General features: G+C 39.0%; 1 protein-coding gene across 2 annotated transcripts in view; it reads left to right on the top strand.

The window, feature by feature from the left end:
* Nucleotides 1-25,993, top strand: part of btbd11b (BTB (POZ) domain containing 11b) — a 71,568-nt gene that overhangs the window by 29,309 nt on the left and 16,266 nt on the right. For both annotated transcript variants that reach the window (XM_084409883.1, XM_084409882.1), the window contains exons 2-3: nt 14,361-14,504; nt 25,408-25,612. In XM_084409883.1, coding sequence (XP_084266009.1) covers nt 14,361-14,504; nt 25,408-25,612 — 349 coding nt within the window. The remainder of the gene's footprint in view (nt 1-14,360; nt 14,505-25,407; nt 25,613-25,993) is intronic.

Below are 25,993 nucleotides of genomic sequence, written 5' to 3'. Positions count from 1 at the left end.
GTTCAAAGGGGAGGAATAAGGCAAGTTGAACATTTGGAAATCAAATTAACACGCTTCATCTACTCCGGGTCTCTGGGTTGGAGCTGGTTTCTGCTAGACTGCGAGCTGGAGCCAAGCTCAGAGCTCTGAGTCAGAATACGCTAGTGGAGATCCGCTTCCAGCGTTCCTCACAGCCGAGATCATGTCGAACAGAATAATACTTACACTTTTGTTCCATAAACACAGGCTCTGTTGTCTTAATGGATACGATTATCTTCAAGCCCTCTTGCTTGCCATAGAGGGGAGCACCAGCTGTTGTTTTGCATGCTCAGCTAATGTCGTATAGTTTGTTTACAAAGGTTAGAAAGTGTGTCTCTGAACACACCAGAGCTGATTCACACCATCATTCAAATTCATTAAACAAGCATATTTTGCAAGCTGAGCCCCAAATGCATCTTGCCACACAGTTTATTCATAAGAATTAAAGCAAAAGATATATAAAAAATATATATAATAATTTCTTTCTTGACATCTACACTCACCTAAAGGATTATTAGGAACACCTGTTCAATTTCTCATTAATGCAGTTATCTAATCAACCAATCACATGGCAGTTGCTTCAATGCATTTAAGGGTGTGGTCCTGGTCAAGACAATCTCCTGAACTCCAAACTGAATGTCAGAATGGGAAAGAAAGGTGATTTAAGCTGTTTTGAGCGTGGCATGGTTGTTGGTGCCAGTCGGGCCGGTCCGAGTATTTCACAATCTGCTCAGTTACTGGGATTTTCTCGCACAACCATTTCTAGGGTTTACAAAGAATGGTGTGAAAAGGGCAAAACATCCAGTATGCGGCAGTCCTGTGGGCGAAAATGCCTTGTTGATGCTAGAGGTCAGAGGAGAATGGGCCGACTGATTCAAGCTGATAGAAGAGCAACTTTGACTGAAATAACCACTCGTTACAACCGAGGTATGCAGCAAAGCATTTGTGAAGCCACAACACGCACAACCTTGAGGCGGATGGGCTACAACAGCAGAAGACCCCACCGGGTACCACTCATCTCCACTACAAATAGGAAAAAGAGGCTACAATTTGCACGAGCTCACCAAAATTGGACAGTTGAAGACTGGAAAAATGTTGCCTGGTCTGATGAGTCTCGATTTCTGTTGAGACATTCAGATGGTAGAGTCAGAATTTGGCGTAAACAGAATGAGAACATGGATCCATCATGCCTTGTTACCACTGTGCAGGCTGGTGGTGGTGGTGTAATGGTGTGGGGGATGTTTTCTTGGCACACTTTAGGCCCCTTAGTGCCAATTGGGCATCGTTTAAATGCCACGGCCTACCTGAGCATTGTTTCTGACCTTGTCCATCCCTTTATGACCACCATGTACCCATCCTCTGATGGCTACTTCCAGCAGGATAATGCACCATGTCACAAAGCTCGAATCATTTCAAATTGGTTTCTTGAACATGACAATGAGTTCACTGTACTAAAATGGCCCCCACAGTCACCAGATCTCAACCCAATAGAGCATCTTTGGGATGTGGTGGAACGGGAGCTTCGTGCCCTGGATGTGCATCCCACAAATCTCCATCAACTGCAAGATGCTATCCTATCAATATGGGCCAACATTTCTACAGAATGCTTTCAGCACCTTGTTGAATCAATGCCACGTAGAATTAAGGCAGTTCTGAAGGCGAAAGGGGGTCAAACACAGTATTAGTATGGTGTTCCTAATAATCCTTTAGGTGAGTGTATATTCACTTTGTGTGTATGAAAGGGTTTTTGCAATGTTAAAGTGTGAATGAGGTGCTATGGTGGCATGCTGTTGAGAACATTTGAGAAAACTTTTCCTTGTTTTCCCATCACATTGCTATTGCTTGATGCAATTGTGTGTGTATTTATACAGTATACGTGTCTATGTGTTCGTGTATGAGCAACAGTAATGTGATGTTAATGCTATTATGCCTGGAGGAAATGCTGTGACAACAAGGATGCATTTGTGAGTGATCACCTGCATAAAAATTGGAAGGAAGACTAAAGTTCATATATGTACATGCTGATTTTGCAAGAACAGAAAGTTTTACTTTGAAATAAGCCATGGCACCATAAAATGACCAGGTCTAATCATTTTGCTATGAAAAGCTCATAAGCTTATTTCTCCAGTGTGTATGACAGGTTTTATTGGTGGATAATCCCAGAAGTCCTGTGTTCGGAAGTTATTGAGTAGCTGAATAAAGAGGTCAAAGGCATGCCCTTGTGGAATCTGTCTGGCAGATTTGAGCAGTTTTCCAAAGAACTGGACTAACCTTCATTCACAAAGTTCTACTTTATCCTTATTGCGAGATACAAAGTCACAGCTATAAGAAACAAAGTCGCAGTTACTGTACCTTTTTGTACTCTGTGGTAAAAATGGGCTTTCATAAACAAAAGTGTAGTACTCTAATCTCACATTTCACCACATTTTAAATCCATTCTACAGAATTCTACCAATTTTTCCTTCAAAATCAGCATAGAAAATAGCTATGTTTATGCAACCAATAATTTGTTAGTTATCAGATTGATGGCTCAGTCGGACTGAAAAGCCTTCATGTAAACATCTCAATCATTCCAATTAAAATTTTGATCGAACTGGAAAGGGTGGTGTATACCTGAAATAATCCGATCAATAGGAAAACATTTAAGCGTCTAAACACTTGTAAACACTTGATTCAATGCAGTGCCGTGATATGTATGTTTACATAGGCCTACATTACGAACGTGCATTGTTTATTTGCACCATATGTCTCACAAACTGGTCAGTGGAGGAGACTGAATATTTACTAAATATTTGCTTAAAAAGCTCCTCTGACATATGACATATTGAAACACTTTTACATATGGGGAGGGTGGGGACTTCTCAAAGTTCTCTTCTCAAACTTCTCAAAGTTTGAGAACCTCTGACCTAATGTAAAAAATCCTGCACATTTCACTTGGCCCTGGCCAAAACTCTCATTTTTGTCTTAAAAGGAATCGACTTTTTCTTCTTCCCAAAAACAACGTAGATTGCAGTAACTGAGTAAAAAATAGACTGATGAATGACAACGCATGAATGTTGTTCTTAATTGTATTAAATGCCATAGAATCTGGCAGACCTTGTAAAAAAGTGGGTGTAACATCAGAAAATTGTAGGAAACTATTAACTGTTGCGTAATTATGCTCAGTCTTTTACTGGAACTCATAAAAGATGTGGACTTGCAAATGCCAATTTCAAGTATCAAATGACAATTTTAACTATTGGATTGATTGGTTATTCTTCTGTGCTGTTTCAGAATTCCCTCATTAGGCATCAATCAAATCATTATCTGACGTCATGTGCGGCCCACGTTAAAGAGCCAGTTACCCAGCGTGCCTGTCAACAAAGTCAAAATGATGAATCCTGCAGATACAGTCAAACAATTACTGTGCAATTTGGAGCCCAGTTGCATGCAAATTACCTCTCAGCACTGGGAAGAATGCAAAGAGTAATGGGTTCCGACTAAAAAAAATAAAATAAAGTTTCAGATACGAATTCCTCAGAGGAAATGCTCACTGGAATCTCCTCCGAACTGTTCAACAGTGTACAGTGTGACCCTCTGTATGAATGCCTAGAGATTGGTCTTCGTGGGGGTTGGCTGATAACACGGTGTCCCAGATTGCTGAAAAGAGAACAACGTGTGTTTTTGATTGTTAGTGACAGCAAGGCTTACTTCAGCAGTGGAGAGCGGGGGGCAAAACTCGTGCTGTTTTGGTGATGTAATCGGGGTCACTGCAGGAGGTAGTGCTTTTTTCAGAGTTTTCCAGAGAAAAGTACCACAGGCTATCCGGGCTAGCGATGACACACACTTAGTTCAGTATCACTTTGTTGCACGCTGCAGGCAGACACAGCATGGTCATTACCCAGCATCCATTCACAGGGCATGTTTCCACTTGTAAACACAACCTTGTTTGTGTTTTAGCGCCTTTCATCTCTTCTGATAACAGTTATTATCAGCTTTCGTGGAGATTAATATCATTTCTGCCTGTGTGAATCATATTATTTTGAGGTTTTTATCAATAACAAATGCTCCCAATGAAGATAATTGAATTTCCAATAGGAAATTTATTCATTTGGCAAGTCAATAATTTACAATAATTCCATACAATTACAATTTAGATTTGAATGCAACACTGATTCTAAAGATGCCATAGTGAACAAAGTAAATAGAAAGATCATAACACTAAAAAAAATACTGGAACCGGATGACAATCAGTTGAATATAGAGCGAAACGTATACGGGGCGACAAGTCTGATTCCCAAAGGATGACTCTTATGAGCCAGTTCTTTTAAGGGAATCAAAACATACGCCAGTGTAGTTTGACTCCCAAATGTATGGCTTTCATGAACCATTTATTTTTATTGAATCAAAACCATAGAGCGTGACCAGGTCATTTCAACTGATTCCCAAACTAATGATTCTTAGGAGCTGGTTCTTTTTAGTGAATCAAAACCATATAGTGAACCAGTTCATTTTACTGAATCAAACACTTACCGCATACATTTAACCTAGGCTTGTGAACACATTTTTGTTTGTTAAGTATTGTTATTTAATATATATTTAAGACCCATATATTTGCATTTATGCCATGTCTAAAAAGGCCATCATTACAGTTTATGTAAGCACACCTTTTGCTTTAATTGTGGTAAATGATTGACTGATTTATTTCAGTAATTTGGCAGTGGCATGAGGAGACCTGTCTGAAACTGTTATTGTTTTTACATTTTATGAATTCTTGTGGCTCATAAATTGCACACTTAACCTTTAAAAATCATGTCAATGAAGACTGGGAGAAAAAAGTTAAACGCTTTTGTGAGCTCTTGTTTATGTAACCTGCAATTTAAGAACCATCTTGGATCATTTCGAAGTCAACACACAATTTGTCCATCCATCATTATTGTTAATAGGCCTTTTATGGTAAATGTTGTTTATGTTCATGTCATTTTTTTCAGTTTATGTCACCTTTTTATTGGCCTTGTGTTTGCTTGTCCTAAATACGTTCTAAGTGCCTTCAGGGTGACCATTACATTAAATACTAGGCTAATACCTATATTTTTTGGGTCACAGAAAGTGATCAGTTGACTTCACTTAAAAATAAAATTGAGGAAACCTGTTGCCTTAAAATTATTAAGTAAATAAACTTTATGCTTAATCAAAAAAATTAAGTAATGTGGAATTGTCAAGTTCACACAACTTAATTTTTTCAATTAAGCATTACGTTTATTTGCTTAATAATTTTATGGCAACGGGATTACACTTTTTTTTAAGTGAGTGAACTGAACTCTTTTTACACATTTATTTGATCAAAAATACAGAAAAACAATACTATTGTGAAATATTATTCCTGTGATGGCAAAACTGAATTTTCAGCATCTTTACTCCAGTTTTCACTGTCACATGATTCTTCAGAAATATTCTAATATGCTGATTTGCTGCCCAAGAAACATTTCTTATTATTATCACAGTTAAAAAGAGTTAATACTGCTTTATATTTTTGTGTTTTTTAGGATTATTTGATGAATAGAAATAGAAGAGCAGCATTTGAAATATAAATCTATAATAAAAGTCTTTAATGTCACTTTTGATCGATTTTAATGCATCCTTGCTGAATAAAAGTTTTCTTAATGTGTATAGTGTATGTATTTGTGTGCAGTTGCTTAGTGGGAATGTTTAAGGGTTTGTGCTGACCGTTTCTCTGACAGTCATGTGTGTCTTAAATTCGAAAGAAAGAGACATGCAAAGGCCATGTTAACCCTTACTCGGAATTTGTGCTCTGCATTTAACCCATCCAAGTTAGTGCACACACATTAGGAGCAGAGTAGTGAGTAATGAACACACACACTGCAAACCATGATACACACCCAGAGCAGTGGACAGCCATTATTCTGTGGTGCCCTGGGGAGTGGTTAGGGGTTAGGTGCCTTGCTCAAGGGCACCTCAGTCATTTCCTGCCAGAATCGAGCCAGCAACCTTTGGGTTAACAGTCAGACTCGCTAACCATTAGGCCACGACTCCCAACAGACATGCCGTCAGTGACAAATCCATGGACCGATCCAACTTTCTGATCACCGAACAACTCAGAGCAAATCCCTGGAGATGATTCCAAAAACCATTAAAGCTCTGCGGTCAGCCAGCACTGGAGACATACTGCGCAGTCACACGACGCATGTAGACATAGCCGCATCTCTCCCTTCAAACTCCTCCCTCCGTTCCCCAGAAATGCAGCATTCCTGGTTCTTATTGCCTTACATATGGACTCCATCTGCATGGGGCTGCCATAATTCAGTATGTGTAACTTAACCTATTACAAAACTCTCTCTTGTTGTTTCGATTGTCCACTACATGGTTAAAATGATATTGGATGTGTTCATGCAGGGAGTAGTATATAACGCCATTGCACAAGTCTTTAGTGTGTCACTGAAATACCATCTTGCACAAGAAATATTGGATATTATTTTACTTGTGTGGGTTTTAACCTAGCGTAGGGTTAGTAAAGGAGTTGACCAAGCACATAGCTGCGTGAGTGTAATAGGTGTTGTGGGTGTAGGTTTACATGGTGTGGCTTGAATCACTTTCTAGCTTTTGCATTCTGGCATTGCTCTGTGAGAAATCCAGGGAGTTGTTTTTCCACATTTGTGCTTGGAAAGAGACAGAAAATGTGTGTGTGTTTTAATCTGCATTCTCAGGCTAAGAGAACAAGCTTGGCTTCACAGGCCTTTAAAATAGATTTAAATACAGACTCTGAGGTCAGTGGCGAATCCACACTCGGCACGCGTGCATGGGAAAGCTGGGAAAACTCTGGTATGTCCCAGCGGTTCCTCCCCATTGACTGCCCAAGCACACAGCTCTTCTAATGTCCCCGTTAGCCTGTCAAAGCGCTTTTGGTCGACTGGTCCACTGTTAAGCATGCGATAAGTTCTGTAGTGCAATTCTGGCACCCTAGAGGTGAAATGCAAATCATTTTATAGAGCCTCTTATCTGATCCATCCTGTGGATGATGTGTTTTCCAAACCAAAGCCTCTGGTTTTGGCCAAAAATGGTGTGTTGTGTGTTGCCAATGTGAATTCATTAGGTTTTTACATTGTTGCAGGGCTCTGACGCCTGTACACCCACAATCCTCAGCTGGTTTAAACCTGGCGAACGCCTTCATTAGACGGTCCCTCGTATTCAGCGACTTGCATTGAAATCTGCTCGGTTTGTTTAATAAAAGTAACAGTTTTCAACGTCGATTCTGCTGGTGTTTTGATAAGCTCAGCGGTTGTTTAGCGAAAACCCTTGGCAATTTGAGGCCAACCAAAAAGCTTTATTAAAACAAACTACATCACAATGTTTGACTTATCACTCTTATAATAACACACTCCAGTTGTAATGTGGGCTCTAAACCACAGCCCCAGATCGAGGTCTGTATCTTTTATAGTCAAATGTCATATTTTTTCCCCCCAGGTTTGTTTATTAGTTTTCACTCTTCACACACACACACACACACATACACACACACACACACACACACACACACACACACACACACACACACACACACACACACACACACACACACACACACACTTTATATATATAAATAACTATATAAATAACTAATTAATCACACATTTTTTCTGTAATTAATCACGATTAAAGCAGAACTTGGTAACTTTTTTAACTTAATAAAACTGTCTAGAAATCATTTGGATGGTTAAACAACCTGTTCTGGTGATATTGGTGACTTTCCCCGCTCCCCCCAGCGTTCCCAGGCGGAAAACCAACCTTGCAACTTGGGGACTACCGTCCCGGCAAGATAGAAATTGGAAGTCTCGTGAGAACGAGAACGAGCGCGAAACACGAATTGCTTTACGGCAATTCGACATAAACACACACGCATGTATGATGTATTACCAGATTACCCACCTCGGTAGACATAGCTCCACATGATACAGTTGGGTTGCTCCGATCAAAACAAACGCACATGAGCAGCGGTAGAGAGGGGGAGGAGGCCGCCGCAAGTGAGTTTTTTACGACCGTGTTGTGAAATATATACGCCCACCGTATATACACCAATATATACGTAGGGGGAGCTCGTGGAGAAAACATGCGACAACAAAAGGGAAAATCAGCGAAGAAGTGACTAGAGTTCGCTAGAGTTGCCGAGTTCTGCTTTAATCGCACCTAACGTTAAAGTTTTTAATATATTTTTATATTGTAATAATTTCACATTTATTCTCCAAAATAATGTAGAAACAACATAAAGACAGTATATTTTAAATATTTGTTTAATGACATCTTTTTTTTTTATGAATGAAGGCCAGTATCACTGATACCAGTACGGATACTGATGTCTCTATTTGATAGATTTTTTTTATTGTGTTAATTAATAGGGGTGTGACGATTCGTTTTAAAAACGATTCGATTCATATCGCGATTCGTGGTTGTCGATACAATTCAAGGACGATATTGGTTCATTTAGAACGATACGATCCGAAACAATTCAGTGACTTGAAATCGATTCAGTGACTTTTTAGCCAAAAATTCTTGTAAGGGAATCAGGTATCAATTAATTATGGATATAAACAAACAAGTAAACAACAATTAATGTCAAATGCATTCACATTTTATTTGAATAAAGTAGGACTGAACGATTATGACAAAAATGATAATTGTTGATTATTCCCTTGAAATTGTAATTGCGATTATTAATTACGATTATCACAACATTGAATGATGTTTTGAATAGTTTGGCCATGGGACCCACATTTCCCCATGGTCATCAAGCCGCGACCCACCTTTTTAGGAATTATATAGGCCTATTATAATACATTTGTTTACACAAAAATTGTTGACACATAAGTTCTGTCCCCCTTTACTTAACATACAAAACAAATTGTAAGAATATGATACTGATAAACAGTAGGCACTGCGAGGTTAAGCTATTAAATAGCAGTCCCAAACTAGTTTTTGTTAATACAATCTTGGTATGAGCCACCACAGTCATATAAAAATATACAAAATAACCAGTAAGTGGCATTTTGTAATGGAAACAAACAACAATTAGGCTACCGTGGTGATACACAATACTTAGAAGAACTGGTAAAGAAACATGGAAACTGCCACTGATAAATAGCAACACACATTTTTCTGAGGTGAGAGACTTTGCGCTGCTTGTTGTCTTTGCGCTGCTGCTGGCGCGTCACGTATGGCGACGACGTCACAGATAGGCAAACTGAATCGAGTAACGTTTAACGCTTTTATCATTAAAAGTGCTAAGAAAAAACATCCATATAAAGTCTGACGTGCTTAAATCCAATGCGTTGTTTCCTAGTATCGATACAATCGATTCATTACCTTTTAAAACGATGTTAGATCGATATATGTCGTCCGGAAGACCAACTTGCCGAGCACAGATCGATGTAGTTGGCTCGTAGGAATATAAATCGATACATCGATGTAGTTGATGAATCGTTACACCCCTATTAATTAAAGGTATAGCGGAGGATTTTCTTTTTCCGGGTGGATCATCAAGACTATTGGTCCTCCTAAGTGTCAATCATTCTGGTGATATGTTTACGTAAGGTCGTCGTACGTGCTCGTGCACACGATTCACACGATGGCGTGCGCTCAAAACACAGGTTGGGCTTCCCACTGATGCCTCAGTCGCGAAGTTTCTACTTGACAGGTAAAGTTTGGCATGCTATTTGGAGAAATCCATTTAAGATCACTGCTAGTAAAAGTTAATGTAAGCTATGATTAGCTCGTGCATGCTCTCTCATGCACACGTTTAATAGGCGTTCCCTCTCGGGAGCAGGTAGAGTGTTGCACGTGTGCATTTTTTCAAAAAGTGGAGAGGGCGGTTCTTTTCTAAAATTCGGGAAAATCCTCCGCTATACCTTTAATGATTTTCTCTATGTCTTTTGTTTTTTTGATTTACAGTAATGACAGACAGCAGCAGGTTTATTAGGCTGCTGTCACTTTAAGACCTGCCGCACATGACACAGATCTGGCACACATCCGATTTACTTACAACTCTTTATGTTCATTTAAGACTTTATTTAACTCATGTAAGACTGTGCTCGCGAGGATACTCGACAAAACGGGCACTTTGGGCTACTTTTGTGTTTTTGTCCATTCAAGCGCTGTCTAAAGCGGCTTTCTGTGCGCACAAGTCGTGTGTGTGTCACACAGACAGGAGTTTCACTGATACTGCACTGGCTTCTCTTTCGTGTCTTATCGCGCGTGAATGGTTTAAAAGCATTTGCAAGAATAAGTGTAATCATATAATGTAAAGCTAGCCAAAGGATGACGGAAAAAAAACGATTATGTCATAATTGCGTTGAATATTTCCATGCGTTAAACTGGAAAAAAAAAATCACGTGCGTTTTGACAACCCTAATATATAGTAAATAAATATAGTAAATATATATGAACATATAGTAAATAAATAAATAAACAAAGGTCAAATGTCTTAAATTAATCTAGTGATGTCCGGCAGAAGGTCAAAATGGAGAAAATGTATAGCGTAGGTTGAAAAAGAAAAGCTGGAGGCTCTATTTTTCTCAGTTTCCCTATGTCATCATAAACTCAGCTCCTTGAGAATAGAGACTTTGTGGAACGGGTATCACTTTGGACACACTTTTAATGGTTTCCAAACCCACAGGCCTTTTGGATAGCGAGCTGGAGCGAGAGAGGTCTTAATCTGCAGTGGCATCACTGGAAGATTCTGAACACTTGAGGAAGACGAAAAAGGAGCTTGAGGGAAAAACTTTTCACATCATGACCTGGCATCATGATCATTTATTTATTATTATGCAGCATTATGCAAATGCATTTCACACTGATCGCCATAACTGATTACAGCCACAAGTTGTGAAGTGGTGGAGGCGCTGTATGAATGACAGTATGGTTTCAGGGTTTAGGCTTTTTTTCCCTGCACCCTGATGCTTCGGTTGTTCCAGTAGATCAGTTCATTTATTTACTCTTCATAAAATAAACATTTCACAATCTTTAATACCGACAAAATGCTGATTTTCTTCTTCTTTTTAATCAGTTACTTTTTAATAATTTAACTGCAGGTAATTATTTTTGTTGCCCTCAGGCTGCCTGACCACTGAATGACCTGGAAAATGTTAATACTAAAATATTAATATTATTATTCTAGGTTATTTTCAATTATTGACCCACTCAGGGGTCTACAAAGAGAAACCTCTGATATATAGAAATCTTGTTACAGTGCTCTGTTTCTGTTTCGTTTTCCCTGTCACTGTTTTGAGTCATTCATGCTCATTCATTATTAGTTGTCATGGTTTCTGATTAGTACTCACCGGTTCCTTGTTTCGTTAATAATCTTCCTCTGTATTTAAGCCCTCAGTTATACGCAGTTCATTGTTTTTCGAGAACACATTTTCTTCATTTTTGTAATTACTTTTATTTTTTTTGTTTTTGCTTTTAACGTTTGTCAGACAACATAACATAAAGTGTTCTGATTTTGTTTGAAAGAAACTATTACTTTTATTCAGCAAGTGTGCCTTAAATTTATCAAAAGTGACAGTAAAGACTTTAAAATGTTACTAAGGATTTCTATTTTAAATAAATGATGTTCTTTTGAACTTTTATTCATCAAAGAAACCTGAAAAATGGATCACGGTTTCCACAAATTTTTTTTTAATAAAAATATAACTTTTCAACATTGATAATAAGAAGAAATGAGAAAAATCTCAAGAAGAGCACCAAATCAGCATATTAGAATGATTTTTGAAGGATCATGTGACTATGAAGACTGAAAATTCAGCTTTGCCATCACAGGAATGAATTCTATTTGAAAACACATTTAAAACATATATTATTTCACAATATTACTGTTTTTACAGTATTTTTGATCAAATAAATACATCATTGGTAAACATATGAAACATAAAAAAAATGTATTGACCCCAAACCTTAGAATAGTTTATTTTCTTAATTTTACCTTTTAGCTTATAGCTTATTTTTGTGAAATATTTTAGCTTGAACTATTTTCTTTAAAATAACTGTTACGTGCCCTCATATTTTGTGTTTATCTTCATAAATTACTAAAAATTTCTTTTTTGAGGGGGATAGGCCAACTGAAAATTTGCCATAAAATGTTTTAGCACAATTTCTCTTTGAGGCATAATCATACAGAACAAAATTAGGCAAAAACTTGTAAAGAAATCAGGTTTTTAAAGGGTGTGTGTGTGTCTGTGTGCGTGCGTGTGCGTGTGTGTGTCTTCATAGCCTATTTTATAGCCTATAGCCTACTGTAATTTGAAAAGTTTACCCTGACCGATGTTTGAGGAAGTGGAGCTGAGAGGAAAGTGAGCGAGATGCCAGTCTTACCACCCGTTGCTTTAAGTGTTTCAGGCTGGCTGTGCATAAGCCTGGCACACTCATCAGTCACAGAGACCCGCTGAGAGTTTTAATAAGAGCTCTGGACTCAAGAGATTGTAGGGAACAAAGGGGAATTTTGCTCCCATCTAGGATCTTATGCACCTGTCAGTCAATCTTCATTGAGCTGAGACTAGGGAAATGGAGAGCAGGATCTTATTATGAACATTTATGAACATCTGCAGGACTGTGAATTAGTTTGTATAACACATGAATACAATAGCAGTGTACTAGGCCCAGGTCAGTGAGGTGTGGTCTTGCATTGCTAAACACCTGTACTTCCTCCCATGCCGCAGGCAAGTAACCATCACTCCACCCCTGCCTTGTCTCCATGGCAACCTATTTCAAATTCTATCAGGATGCGCCTTATTTTTTTATTCCTCCTTGAAGCAAAACACACTTACTGTAAGATGGTCTGCACAATCTATATCACAGTAATTACGAAAGGGTGCATTTTTTGAATAATAATAACATGCCTTAAAAGACCTATGATGAGTCTGTTGAGCGATATATTTTCTGTAATATATATATTGAAAATATATATATTCCCCGGGTGGAACTGATTAAGGATTTACATCATTCTCTCTCTCAGGCAGCCCCCTAAAATTACATTTGCCTCACAAGAGTAAATGAGATGGTTCAAACGAAAGCCCCTCTGTCAGTGGACAACAAAATAGAGTAATTTGTTTCAGCCACATCATAATTTAACACGCCGTCGGCTCCAGGAGTGTTCGGCAACAATGGAAGTGATGAAAACACAAGGATGAGAGTGAATCCAATTTTCGAGGAGCCCAACGATCCTGTTAAAAACAATAACCAGTGTGATTCAGACACTAGCGGAGTCTCACCTCGGTGGTTCGGCTGTGAGCCGGGATGAAGAGTTTTGTGGTGGTGCTGAACAAGTGAGCCCTCAATCTAATGCTGATTTCAGCATCGCTGTGTGTTGTTGAGTCTGTTGCATTGGTACAATGCAGAATCCTTACTTTTATCATCATTTAAACATTAGCATTAAGTTGTATGCAAATCCATGTTCCACAAATAGAAGGCGGCAGTTCTTTACAGTAATTGCTGGTTGTCCAGAAAGGTGATACACCTCCCTTTCTCCTTGTGAGCAGACAAAACAAGAGGCCGGCCAAGTTTCTCACCTGTTACCGCCCAGGAGGGAGTCCTCTGAGACCTGTTGTGTAGTTTGCCTGCGTATTATTAAAGGGATAGTCCACACAAAAATGAAAGTCTGTCATATGAAGATATTTTGAAGAATGTTGGTATCCAGTTTCGGTTCCCATTGACTCAGTGGAAGTCATTCAGTTTAATCATTTAGTTACCAACATTCTTCAAAATATCTTCCTTTGTGTTCCACAGGAGAAAGGGCCCTGTTTACACCTGGTATTTAGAAGCTTTTCATAGATCGGATTACAAGTGGATGATGCTAAATTGGTTAACGGGGTCTAAAACGCTTTGAGCTTGTCCATTTTTGACCACTTCAAAAGGCCGCCTACTCTCCGCATACCGACCGTATGCGTAAACATTATGGGAAGCGTGCTAGCCAGACGGGATTCAAACCTTGTTGACTGAAGACCAAAGTTTGGTTTGAAAAAGAAAAACGTACCAAGCACAGTTTCACCATTCCTGATTTCTAACACACACTCACAGTGTTTGGCGTAAGCTGACGAAAGTTGCTGCTCTCTCTGTATGATTTTCCGCGTGATGGTGTGTGAACTTATTCCATCCATTCGATCGAAAGACCCACCCGTAGATATTCATTTCCCGAAGGGTTTGTGTTTTTGATATGTCTTTAATGCACTACAAGTTGCTTTTGATAAAAGGTTCTGCCCAAATCAAACCCAGAGTCTTGGTGTTGCTTGGATTTAACTGCTGCATTTACCCTGACTGTACATGATTTTTTTTTCTTTTTGTTTAATTCTTTTGTGCAGGAATCCTCAGTTTGCCGGACAGTTTGAGCCTGCACAGGAACCAGCAGCGCTCAAATAAATCTGGAGACGCCTACAGTCAGTCCGAGCAGCGGACTATTGAGCAGTCCCTGCTGGCCACACGCGTGGGGAGCATCGCTGAGCTCAGTGAGTAACCAAACATCTATTTTTCAACTTAAATTGAGTTCTTCTGCACCATATACTTGCTCAGAAAAGCGGAAGCTGCTATCATTCTTTGGTTTAATACCAGTTTGTGTGCGTGTGTATGCACACATCTGTTTGAAGAGTTTTATTCAGTAGAAGTTTTGTTGGGTGATCTGCAGCTCTGTTTGATTCGCATGTAAAACACATTTTCACAGTGTTCAGGAACCGCTGCATGGTGGTGTAGAGTGGTAAAGATATACATTTAGATGCAAATTCATTTCGTTTGAAGTAAGAATTAGCCCCAGGTTGCAGTCATTTCACACCAGAGGTATGTGTTTAGTAGTAGGAATCCATCTGCTCAGGATTTAGGTCTCTCTCTCTTACCTCAAATAGGCCTTTAGCTCTCAACATCCCATACACACAATCCACTCTCATACAAGTGCCATACACTGTATTTGATTTTCCCATGAATTCAATGCAGTGCTTTAGACATCTGTTTTTAAAAGGGTCAAATCTTCAACAGAGCACTTAGACAGCATGCAGTTTATCCTATGTGCATTATCAATCTGGTTCTTCAGTACAGTGTAATATCACTGTATATACATATATATGTATATACACACATACACACACATTTATGCATTGTCTTAGCTGTGTGCTTAGGGTCACTGTCCTTTTGGAAGGTGAACCTTCTGCCCAGTCCGAATGCACTGGACAAAGTTTTTATTAAGGCTTATATTTTGCTGCATTGGGCATTCCTTCTACTCTGATGAGTCCCCCAGTCCCTGCCGCTGAAAAACACCACCACATGATGCTGCCACCACCATACTTTACCGTTGGGATGGTATTGTGCAGGTGATGAGCAGTGCCTGGTTTCCTCCATACATGATGCTTGACCAGAGAATCTTGTTTCTCACAGTCTGAGATAGTCCTTTAGGTGCTTTTTTGCTAATTCCAAGTGGGTTTTCACGTGTCTTCACTGAGGAGAGGCTTGAGTCTGGCCACTCTGCCATAAAGCCCAGATTGGTGGAGTGTTGCAGTGATGTTTGTCCTTCTCTAAATTTCCCTAAACCAGAGTGACCATCAGCTTCTTAGTCACTACTCTAACTAAGGCCCTTCTCCATCATTTGCTCAGTTTGGCCAGGAGGCCAGCTCAAGGAAGAGCCCTAGTTATTCCAAACTTCTTCCATTTAAGCTACATGCTTCTGTCATCCTTCAATACAGCAAAAAAATGTTTTTTGCTCTGATATGCATTTAGGCATATGCTGAGTGTCTTGACAACGACATATAAAACTATAATATACATTTTAAATATAATTTTTGCTGGAATGTTCATCATTCAAGTGTAGCTCTCTCTGTAACCCCCCCCCCCCCCCCCCCCCCCGCCCCGCATTTATTTGCATACTGAATTATGATTGGTCTTCTTTCTTGCATATTTTTGAAAACTGAATTGTTATGGCTCTTGTCTTCCTTGCATATGTTTAGCCAGTTATACTTGCCTGTACACTGCACATTGACGTGTGATGCGCAGCCAACTGAAAACATGATGCATGCTGAGTGTCATGACAATGACAGCATTTCATTTATACAGAAACAAAGCCTTAAACTCATTCTTGCCTAAAACTTTAACACTTTTCTTTTGCTGCCTTGCATGCACTGTTATTTCCGTCAGGAAATCTGCACATCTGATTAGATATAAAGCTCTCTTACTTAGGAGAATGATCATGTAATTCAATATATTTTACAGCAGAAAGCTTGTTCTATTTGGGAGAACATCGATTTTAAACGCAATACTATATGTTCTGCAGTACAGAAATATTCTTAGCCGCAATGCCTGCCTTGAACTCGGCAACAACAAATACAATCATTCACATCCAATACAACAAATACACATGGCCCAGTTTAATATCTGAAAAGTAAACAGAAAACATACATAGCAAGCCCACAGAAGCAGATATGCACAAAATGCTGCTATCTGTCCCTTTAAAAATGCATGTGCTCTTCAAATCTTAAATATCAAATATCCATTAGTACTTTTTTTATAGACAGTATCCATGGAGATTTCCGTAAAATGCTTAGTCTATTTCCAGCTCTTCTCTTCTGTCTCTCTCTCTCTTTCTCATGGTTGTCCCCAGTGACCCTGCAGGGGAAGTTGAGGGCAGTTTGAACCCTGGTTAGGGACAACGGTCCTCCCCTGCTTTACACATCCAGTACGCTGCCTCCAGCAAGGGCAGAAACAACAACTGTCACATAGAGAGTCTTTCTGCATTTGAACAGTCACAACAGCGCACTCTCTTACTCAAAGGGCAGAGTTTATTTAAAGAGAAAGCTGAACTGATCTAATTATACAGTTTTATTTTTATAATGATATAAACGAGTTTTTGTGTATGTTGCTGATTTTTTTTTTTTTACAAGGTTTGCCTGTGCAGAAAGCTTTAAAATATTATAAACTTAATGTGAACAAGACACCAAGTCTGTATTCATAAAATGTTTCCTAATATATATTACGTAATGTATATTTACAACTGTAGCGTGCTTTTACAATATGCACGATTAGCAGTAGGATCATGGTTATAATGAAGTTCAAATCTGTAAGTTATTAAATTGGAATGGAAGGCATTCAGACTGTCGAAGTCACTGCCTCTCAGGAAATCCTTGTTATCTGAAGCACATATGACCTTTTGTAGGCTTGTCACAATCCTCTCACAGCCGTACATATCCAGAGGGAAGTCTGAAATCTCCTATTCCATACGGTAATTGTATTTTAATATAATTACACTCTTATAAATCCCATAACATCAGAGCACGGCAATAGATTATATCTTTCTATTACGGTTCATAGGTTTTTATGTGTCACTCATGAGCCAGTTAACTAGAATACATCTCTCCCTGCAGAGCACTAGAGGGTCCAAAGGTCAATGCATTAGAAGCCTTTTTTGTCGCATTTGTCTCTATTCGTATCTTGTATTGTGTCCTATTCCCTCGCCGGATTTGCCTGGAAAAATCCATTTTCTTTCTGGGGTCATTTTAGCAGTGCTTATCTTAATGCAGATTGAGTAGCTATTGCTTGCTGACTGTATAAAAAAGATAAGTGGTGGATATTTAAATTTAGTTTTCTATTATTGAAAATATGCTCTCCCTTGCAACTAAGTGACAAATTAACTCCCGAGAAGCTAAGCTCATTTACACTTTATGGGCTTTTTTTTTTTTCTTACATACTTCATTTGTTTATGTAATGGTTTGGTTGATCTAAATAAGACTAATTCTCTGCTTTCGGCATTTGAGTGTGCATACAAGAACTTTACTTTGGGCTATTGTAGTTACTTAGCCATTAACAACTAATTGGGAAATGTACATTTCTGCATCAGTCTGACTGCACCGAATCTAAAAACAGCCCTAAAGGAGAATCAACTCTTATGCAGAATAAATAGCTGTTTAAATGTCTCACATTAGGCTCTGCACCACAGTCAGGAGTTTTTTTTTTTTTTTTAGGTTGGCCAGAAACCAATCAAAGACCTATGTGGCTAAATTGCCATCAGTGAGTGTTTCCATGCCGTCCATAATATTTTTTCCCCCTTTTTCCTAAAAGTCCCTGTTTCCTCCCATAGCTCTGCTAATGCATCTATTCCCTCTTGCGCCATAAAACGCTCATTACATTTCATTGCTTCATTGCTCTGGAGCACCGCTGTTGCCCAATGACTGGTTCTTAATTGTTTATCTACACTTTTCTTACAGCATATACAGTAATTCTGCTAAGCAGCAAGTTTTCTGTTGCAGGAACTGCTGTAGCTTTGATGGCTGCTGGAATATATGTTTCTTTGACATGTCTGGAAAAGCCAACTGCATGGGTGTGATGAGACCCAGACCAAGTGGTATTTTTAACAGAGCAATAAAAGAAAACTATAGGTGAAACTCATGAAAAGTGTAAATATACAGTGTCAACTTCATGTAATATATCTAAAAAAAATGCAAAACTCAAATGGTCCTACATTTTTTTTTTAATATTATTAAAATATATATAAATAATTTGTTTCATCACTTCACAGAACACAATCCCAAAACTTCTGTGGCTCATTTATATGATTTTGAGCAATTTGGAGCCGACTTTTCTTGTGCTTTTGGGTCAATAGTTGTGTACGTCTTGGAGTTCTGGCATGGAAACAGCATGCGTTTAGTACGTGCCTTACTGTTAGATTTGTCAAAAAAAATTAAATAATAATATTGTGACGCTTTAAGTGCTATTGAGCGGAATCTTAAACACCTCTGATTGGCCATTGTGTTCACGCGCTCATCGGATATGTCTGTGATTGGCTACAATGATCAACGCACGGGAGTGTTTGAGAGGACACTGATGTGTTTGAAAGTGTTTTAAAAAACATGAGCATTTGAAAGCACAAGCAGTCCGCTGATAGACGCCTGCTTTCAAACGCTCCCGTGTGTAAGCGCACGGTAAGCGCACGTAATCTGTGTAAGCGCTCGGTGAAGAGCGTCATTGATGTGTATGTACAACATGTTTTTGAAGCGCTGATCATTGTAGCCAATCACAGACATCTTTTTTTTTTTTTACATTTTTAAAATTTCAGTACCGACTTGGTACCGAAGTCGGTACTTTTTGACAACTCTACTTACTGTGCAAGTCTTGCTGCCTGTCTTTGCAAGTCTTGCTGCAGATCTTTTGCAGTCACTCAAGGGTTTTTCTGAATCTGCCTTCTCAGAAATCTGGTTGCAGCCATTGATAGCTTCCTTTTTCTGCCCCATCCAGGTAGTGCAACCACTGTTTCTTTAACTTTGAACTTAGAAACAATGCTTCCAACAGTCTCTAGAAACATTTAGTGCCTTCGCTTTTGTATCCTGTTCCTTGTTCGTAAAGGGTGACGATATATTATCTTAACTTTTTGGACCATTCTTTTGACTTTATATTTCATGTTTCTAACATGCAGTCAAAATTGACACTCAACAAACCTAGCTAGTTCAGATATTTCATGTAGATTTGTGATTTGTGCAGCACTCAAATGTAGATTTGTAGAAATGTAGAAAATCTCAAAACTATTCAACCCCCTGAATAGAATCCCTCACAACAGCACAAATCTGCAAAACAGGTGTTGTCTCAAGCACACCTGATACAACTAATCAAGGGCTTCATTAGTTGCACCAGGTGTGCTTGAGACAACACCTGTTTTGCAGATTTGTGCTGTTGTGAGGGATTCTATTCAGGGGGTTGAATAGTTTTGAGACTGCAGAAGTCATTAAAAATTGCATTTACAGTTGAATTTGGGGAAACCACTTGAAACATTTGTTGTGTTGAGGTATTTCAATTACTTTTGTTTGATTTTTTCATAGCAGACAGCTGAAAGCTTGTAAATTTTTCCAATAAACCTTATGTGCAATGGTGGTTGATACTTTCGATTACAACTGTGTGTATATATCAGACATGGGGACTTGTGACTTGGATTCGAGTCGACTCAAGTCGCTATTTTTATGACTTGTGACTTGACTTGACAAAAAATAAAATACTTGAGACTTGACTCGGACTTGGAAGTTAAAGACTCGGGACTTGACTTGACTTGAAACACGATGACTTGAATGACTTGAGTGTTATTCACATCATGTTTTCAGTTTGAATATAAAATATATTAATTATTTTAAAAAATAAAGTTGATTACCCAGCTGGAGCGCAGGCTGAGAATAGCGTTGTCATGACTGGATCACGACACTATCATCAGTCATGCCCTCTCGTACCTTACGCACACCACGCCCACTTAGATCAGATATCACATCAACATGTCAGCCGGAGGGGTACCGAGGGTCATCGCTTTCGGCTTCAAGAATTATTCACAAGATGGCAAAAGACGAACAGCGCTTTGCAAGACATGCAACATTAACATCGCGGACAGCCAGACGACAACCTCCAATTTCGTCCGTCATTTGAAGAGCCATTCTGCCCAGTAAGTTAAGTGCTTGTCAATTTGTTAATGTTATCTGGTTAGTTGGTAGTTAGCTAATGTAATAATAGCTAAAGTAGCCATTACAGGTTGTATCAGCGATTTCAGGCCCAAAAAAGGCCCAAACATAAATGATCACATTCATCTAATCTTTCCTAACGATCCGCTAGCAACCTGCCCCATAAGCAGGCCGTCAAAAAAAACGCGTCTCTGTAGGCAGCCTAGGCTCCGAGATCTGCACACAAAAACAATTGCTACCAACAAGTGTTACAAGTGTTAACCAACCACTCAGGAGTAGCGAGCTAGCGAGAGAGTGTGTGTGAGAGTGAGTGTGTGTGTGTGAGAGTGAGAGAGAGTGTGTGTGTGTGTGTGTGTGTGTGTGTGTGTGTGTGTGTGTGTGTGTGAGAGAGAGAGCGAGAGTGTGTGTGAGAGAGAGAGAGAGAGAGAGTGAGTGTGTGTGAGAGAGAGGAAAAATGTAACAAAGTTTAATGTTGTAAGTAATGTGTTTGAGAGAGAGAGAGAGGGAGGTGTTCAGAGATGAGTCTGTTGGATGTTAAGCTGTTATTTGTTTTATGGACTCAATGTTGAAAATTTTAAACATTTCAAACACTGTTGGCAGAAGTGAAAAATAAATAATTTTATGAAGTTACAATTTTGTTTGACTCCATGATGTATTTTACTGAACATGAGTATTTACAATGCAAATCCAAATTATTGTAATTTACTGACTGTTACTTATATCTTGTCTTTTCACTTTATTAAGATCAGATTCTGCAGGTAAAATTACAATAATAAGGTGACTTGACTTGACCTTCTACAGGACTTGACTTGACTTGACATAGCCTGTGACATGACTTGACTTGCCCAAGAAAAAAATACTTGGGACTTACTTGAGACTTGAAGGTTAAGACTTGAGACTTACTTGAGACTTGCACATGTGTGACTTGGTCCCATCTCTGGTATATATATATATATTCATTTCTCATTATTTTGGTATTTCCTTTTTTTTGTTTCATGTCTCATGACGTGCAATTTTCCAGACATTTTAAATAAAACAACTACAGTTAATCCAGTGAATCCCAGTTTGACGGATCAAAAAGACCAAAAAAATCTGTTCTCTCACATAAAGCCAAGCAGAGCACCTTTCTCTCTCATGGCCTTTTCTTGGTAATTTATGTCTTGGCTCTGGGAGGACAGCCAATCGATTCTGCTCAGTTTTCACAGTAAAACACCATTCTGCATCCTCCATTCCCAACGTCTCATTCTCAGTCTGGTGATGAAGGGCACCTTCTCTGCTGTTACGCATGAGAGTATCATATTTAACCCAAGACACTCAAGCAAACAGAAAATGTTCTGCCGTGTTGGTTTCTTACATTGCCATGCTTACTAGCCTGCAGTACCTGTAGATGATTAGCCCTCTTGGTTGGGAGGTTTACAGTCATGATTAATCGTCGAAGACCTTTTGCCATTGCTGTGTTTGTTTAGCTGGTTAATCTTGAGCATATCTCTCAGTCAGTTCCTCTGCTGCCCCTCTGACTTGAGGAAATGTCACACGCTATCATGAATAAGAGATGAGTGTCGGTCACAGAAGTGCCCCAGGTGGCTTCCAGTCCCTCTCCTCCTCTCGAAAGCCTCCTGCCACCACCTCTGACTGCTAACGCTGTGTGTTTCTGTGCTGACAGGTGTATTCTTATACGCTTTATTGTTTTGTGTGTGTACTTTTGTGGCTCCTGATAATGTATTCTGCATAATCCTGTAATTACTGTGTATAATTACAGTGCATATCTTTTCCCTCCGCTGTCATATAGTCCACATAGCTTCCTCTCAAACTCATCAGTATTCCCTCTTTATAATGGCACCATTCTTGCTTTGTTCTGTAATTATTTACTCGCGCTCATGTTGTTCCAAATCCATGAAGTAAACTATTTTGTCTATATAAATGAAAGTCATTGGGATCCAATAAAACTTTGGATGCTTTCATTTAATAAAAAAAAAAGACCTTTTTCAGAATGCCTTCTTTTATGTTCCACAGAAGAAAGAAAGTCATGCAGGTTTGGAACAACGTGAGGTTGACAGAATGATGAGAGAATGTTCGTTTTTAGGTGAGCTATTTCTTTAAATCTGCTGCCTTGGCAAAGGAAATCAGAATTACAACAGTTAAACAAGCCGTTTATTCTCTAAATGAATGCTTATCTCGCACAGGCGGCCTTGTTAATTCATTTGGAGTAACAGAAATGCGAAATGTTCTTGAAGTGCGAGTGCTGCAGTTATTTAGCAATAGATGAGTCTGTTTCTTAGTGTGCCTTTCAGAGTCTGTTATTGACTGTACTGAACACACATTCAGTTGAACGCTTTCAGAAGAATTAGGTCTCATGGACTAAATGAGACCGTAGATGATCTGAAAGTTTCACATATGAAAGGAAATAGTCATTGGAGCGAGAGGGAGAGTGTTTAATGTTCTGTGTAATGAATGCTGAGCTTTGTGTGACCTTGTTTGAAAAGAGGTTTGTGACCTCTTTCTCATCCATCAGATCGTGTGCTCTTTACAAAAAATCTCATGCAAACATGCACACAGTTGTAGAATATCTTTGTATGTGGTTTACTAAGCTATACACACATATATATATATTGTGGAGTTTTACCTTTGCTATTTGAGCAGATAGGAACAATATGTAATCTCTCTCATTCACCGCTATAGAAGTTTACCCAACTATGACGACTTCTGCTTCTGAGAAACCCGGAAATGTGAAAAGGGTCAATAATTCAGCACCAAATTAGCAAATTTCAATGATTTCTGCAAGATAATGAGACACTAAAGACTGGAGTAATGACTCCTGCAAATTCAGCTTTGCCATCACAGGAATAAAGTGCATGTGAAATACAGTATATTAAAATAGAAAACAATGCTTGGTGAGCAAAATACTCGTATTTAAAAAATACTGCACTTGTAGTATATGTATATATATACAGTAGTGGCCAAAAGTGTCCAGCCTAGGAAAATTTACATCTTTACCCTTTATTCAAATTATTCAAAATCTGTTAAAGATTTTGTAAGCATATTGCATATTTGTGCTTGGAGTCAATTGTTTTATTTGTGATAATGCAATGGAAAATGCAAAATTGTGTGGGCATAATTTTTGGCTGGGCTCTCATACAAAGAAATTTGTATGACTTTGAATCACTTGCAAAAACAAGAGAGAACCAACGAAATAATAATAACTGATTATGGTGTATTTCTATGTTTTTCCTATGAGCTTTTTGGTTTTCTATTCATTGCTTTTGCATAGTAAAATAAAACCTGTAGCTGTAAGTTACCCCCTTTTTGCCAAATAATTTCAAGCAATTTTGCCATGCATTAACATGCAACAACATTTGTGAAAGAAATTGGTTGTTCTGAAGAGCTAAGTGAATTCAAGCATGGTACTGTGATAGGATGCCACCTTTGCACTATTCAGTCCATGAAATTTCATCCCGGCTAGATATTCCATGGTCAACTGTAAGTGGTATTATTGTAAAGTGGAAGCATCAGGAACAGCAGCAACTCAGCCACAAGGATAACCAAGTTAGGTCACAGAATGGGGTCACCAAGTGCTGAGGCACATGGTGTGTAAATGTCGCCAACAGTCTGCTGATTCCATAGCTAAAGATTTCAAAACTTGCACTGGCATTAATATCAGCACCAAAAAATGTGCGGCGGGAGCTTCATGGAATGGGTTTCCATGACCGAGCAGCTGCATGCAAGCCTCACATCACAAAGTACAATGTCAAGCGTCGGATGGAGTGGGGTAAAGCACGCCGCCACTGGACTCTAGAGAAGTGTTCTCTGGAGTGACGAATCATACTTTGCTGTTTGGCAGTCTGATGGGCGAGACTGGGTTTGGCAGATGCCAGGAGAACATTTGCCTTGACTGCTTTGTGCCAACTATAAAGTTTGGTGGAGGAGGGATAAATGGTATGGGGCTGTTTTTCAAGGGTTTGCGCATGTTATTCATATGCTATTTTAAGGGCGCATGCTTGGCCATAATCAATGTAGCGTGTGCACAACGCGCATACACTTTGCTTATCTCATCTAGCCTACACACAGACGCAGCAGTTCTCATTTTTAGAAAACCAATACATTATTACAAGGAAAAATATTAACACACGAGGGAAATCATTGTTGTGTCCATGAAGATGTGAAAAAATAGGCATAAATCTAGCTTACACATTTACCCAAATTTTTATACGCCTGTTTAACCGAAGCTAATTTGGGTGGGTTTCTCCCATCCCCATACAATGTCACTTCTCTGTGTTTTACTGCCCTGACGAGAACGTCGGTCTCCTCGGCTCTGAACTGCTCCTGGCGCGCGCCTGGAAAATCCGCCATTATAATAGCAACCCGCCATGGAACAAGCGTGCCTGCTCTTAAAGGGAATGTGAGATGTCGCTCTGATTGGTTTATTTCATGTTACGCCCAAACCACACCTATGAATAATGAAGCTACTTCAGACCAACCCATTTTAGATTTGCGCCGGGATCCGCCCACAAAGTTACTTGCATTTCGCGCTTGATACTTGCGTTTCAGATCGTTAAAATCAGGCCCTAAGTGTTTATAAGAATGCGATGTCATTAAAGAATATAGGCTATATGCAAATAGAATTTGATAGAATTTGTGAATTGAAATTGTATATAGTAAAGTAATTATATATAATATATATATGTAAATTAGTATTAGACTGATATATATGGTTCTGACGGGTATGGCAATGTTACATAACGGGTTTGGGTAATATTCATTTTGATGGACTGGCCAAGAATTTCATTACTGACAAACATGCTGCCAAGGACCTACAAACAGCTGACTAGCAGACAGTGATTGACGGAGTTGCTAATTTTTTTATGCTGTAACGTCAATGCGACGACAGTACTGTCCTTCACCATTTACATCATTCTCAGCAAACCAAAGGTCTCTTGTGCCCCGGCAGGTGATTTAGTGTCCAGAGCCATGCATCACCTCCAGCCTCTGAGCATAAAGAACCACAGCAACGGCACTCCGCTCCCTCAGAAGAGCAGCCTGATCCACTGGGAGCCCGAGGCTTTATATACGCTCTGCTACTTCATGCACTGCCCTCAGATGGAGTGGGAGAACCCCAACGTAGAGCCCTCCAAAGTCACCTTACAGACCGAGAGGTGAGGGGACTTCCATTGTACCTACTGTAGGCGTTGCAAAGTGTCTGGGTATTTTTGTTAGGGTGGTTTCTGATTGATGCATTCGCTCATGGTACTTACCTTAAGCCAAGTAGTCGTTTATTCAACTTGACACTATAATATGATGAAATGCAGAGGAGTATAAATGTGAAATACAGTGCAACAGACTGCAAGGCAAAGGTAATGCAATGAAACATTGCCACGTTATGAATAAATGCAGAGTAGATTAAACACTTCCTGTATCTGCTGGAAAATGATAACGTAATTTTAAAAGATATTAAATAAGTGAACATTCATTGGTTAATTCATTTGGTAAACTTTTAACTTGTTTGGTATAGAAATTCTCAGGATACATTGTGTTGC

This window comes from Rutilus rutilus (assembly GCF_951802725.1).
Source record: "Rutilus rutilus genome assembly, chromosome: 5".
NCBI classification, from domain to species: domain Eukaryota; kingdom Metazoa; phylum Chordata; class Actinopteri; order Cypriniformes; family Leuciscidae; genus Rutilus; species Rutilus rutilus.
This window is presented reverse-complemented; position numbering and strand designations above follow the sequence as displayed.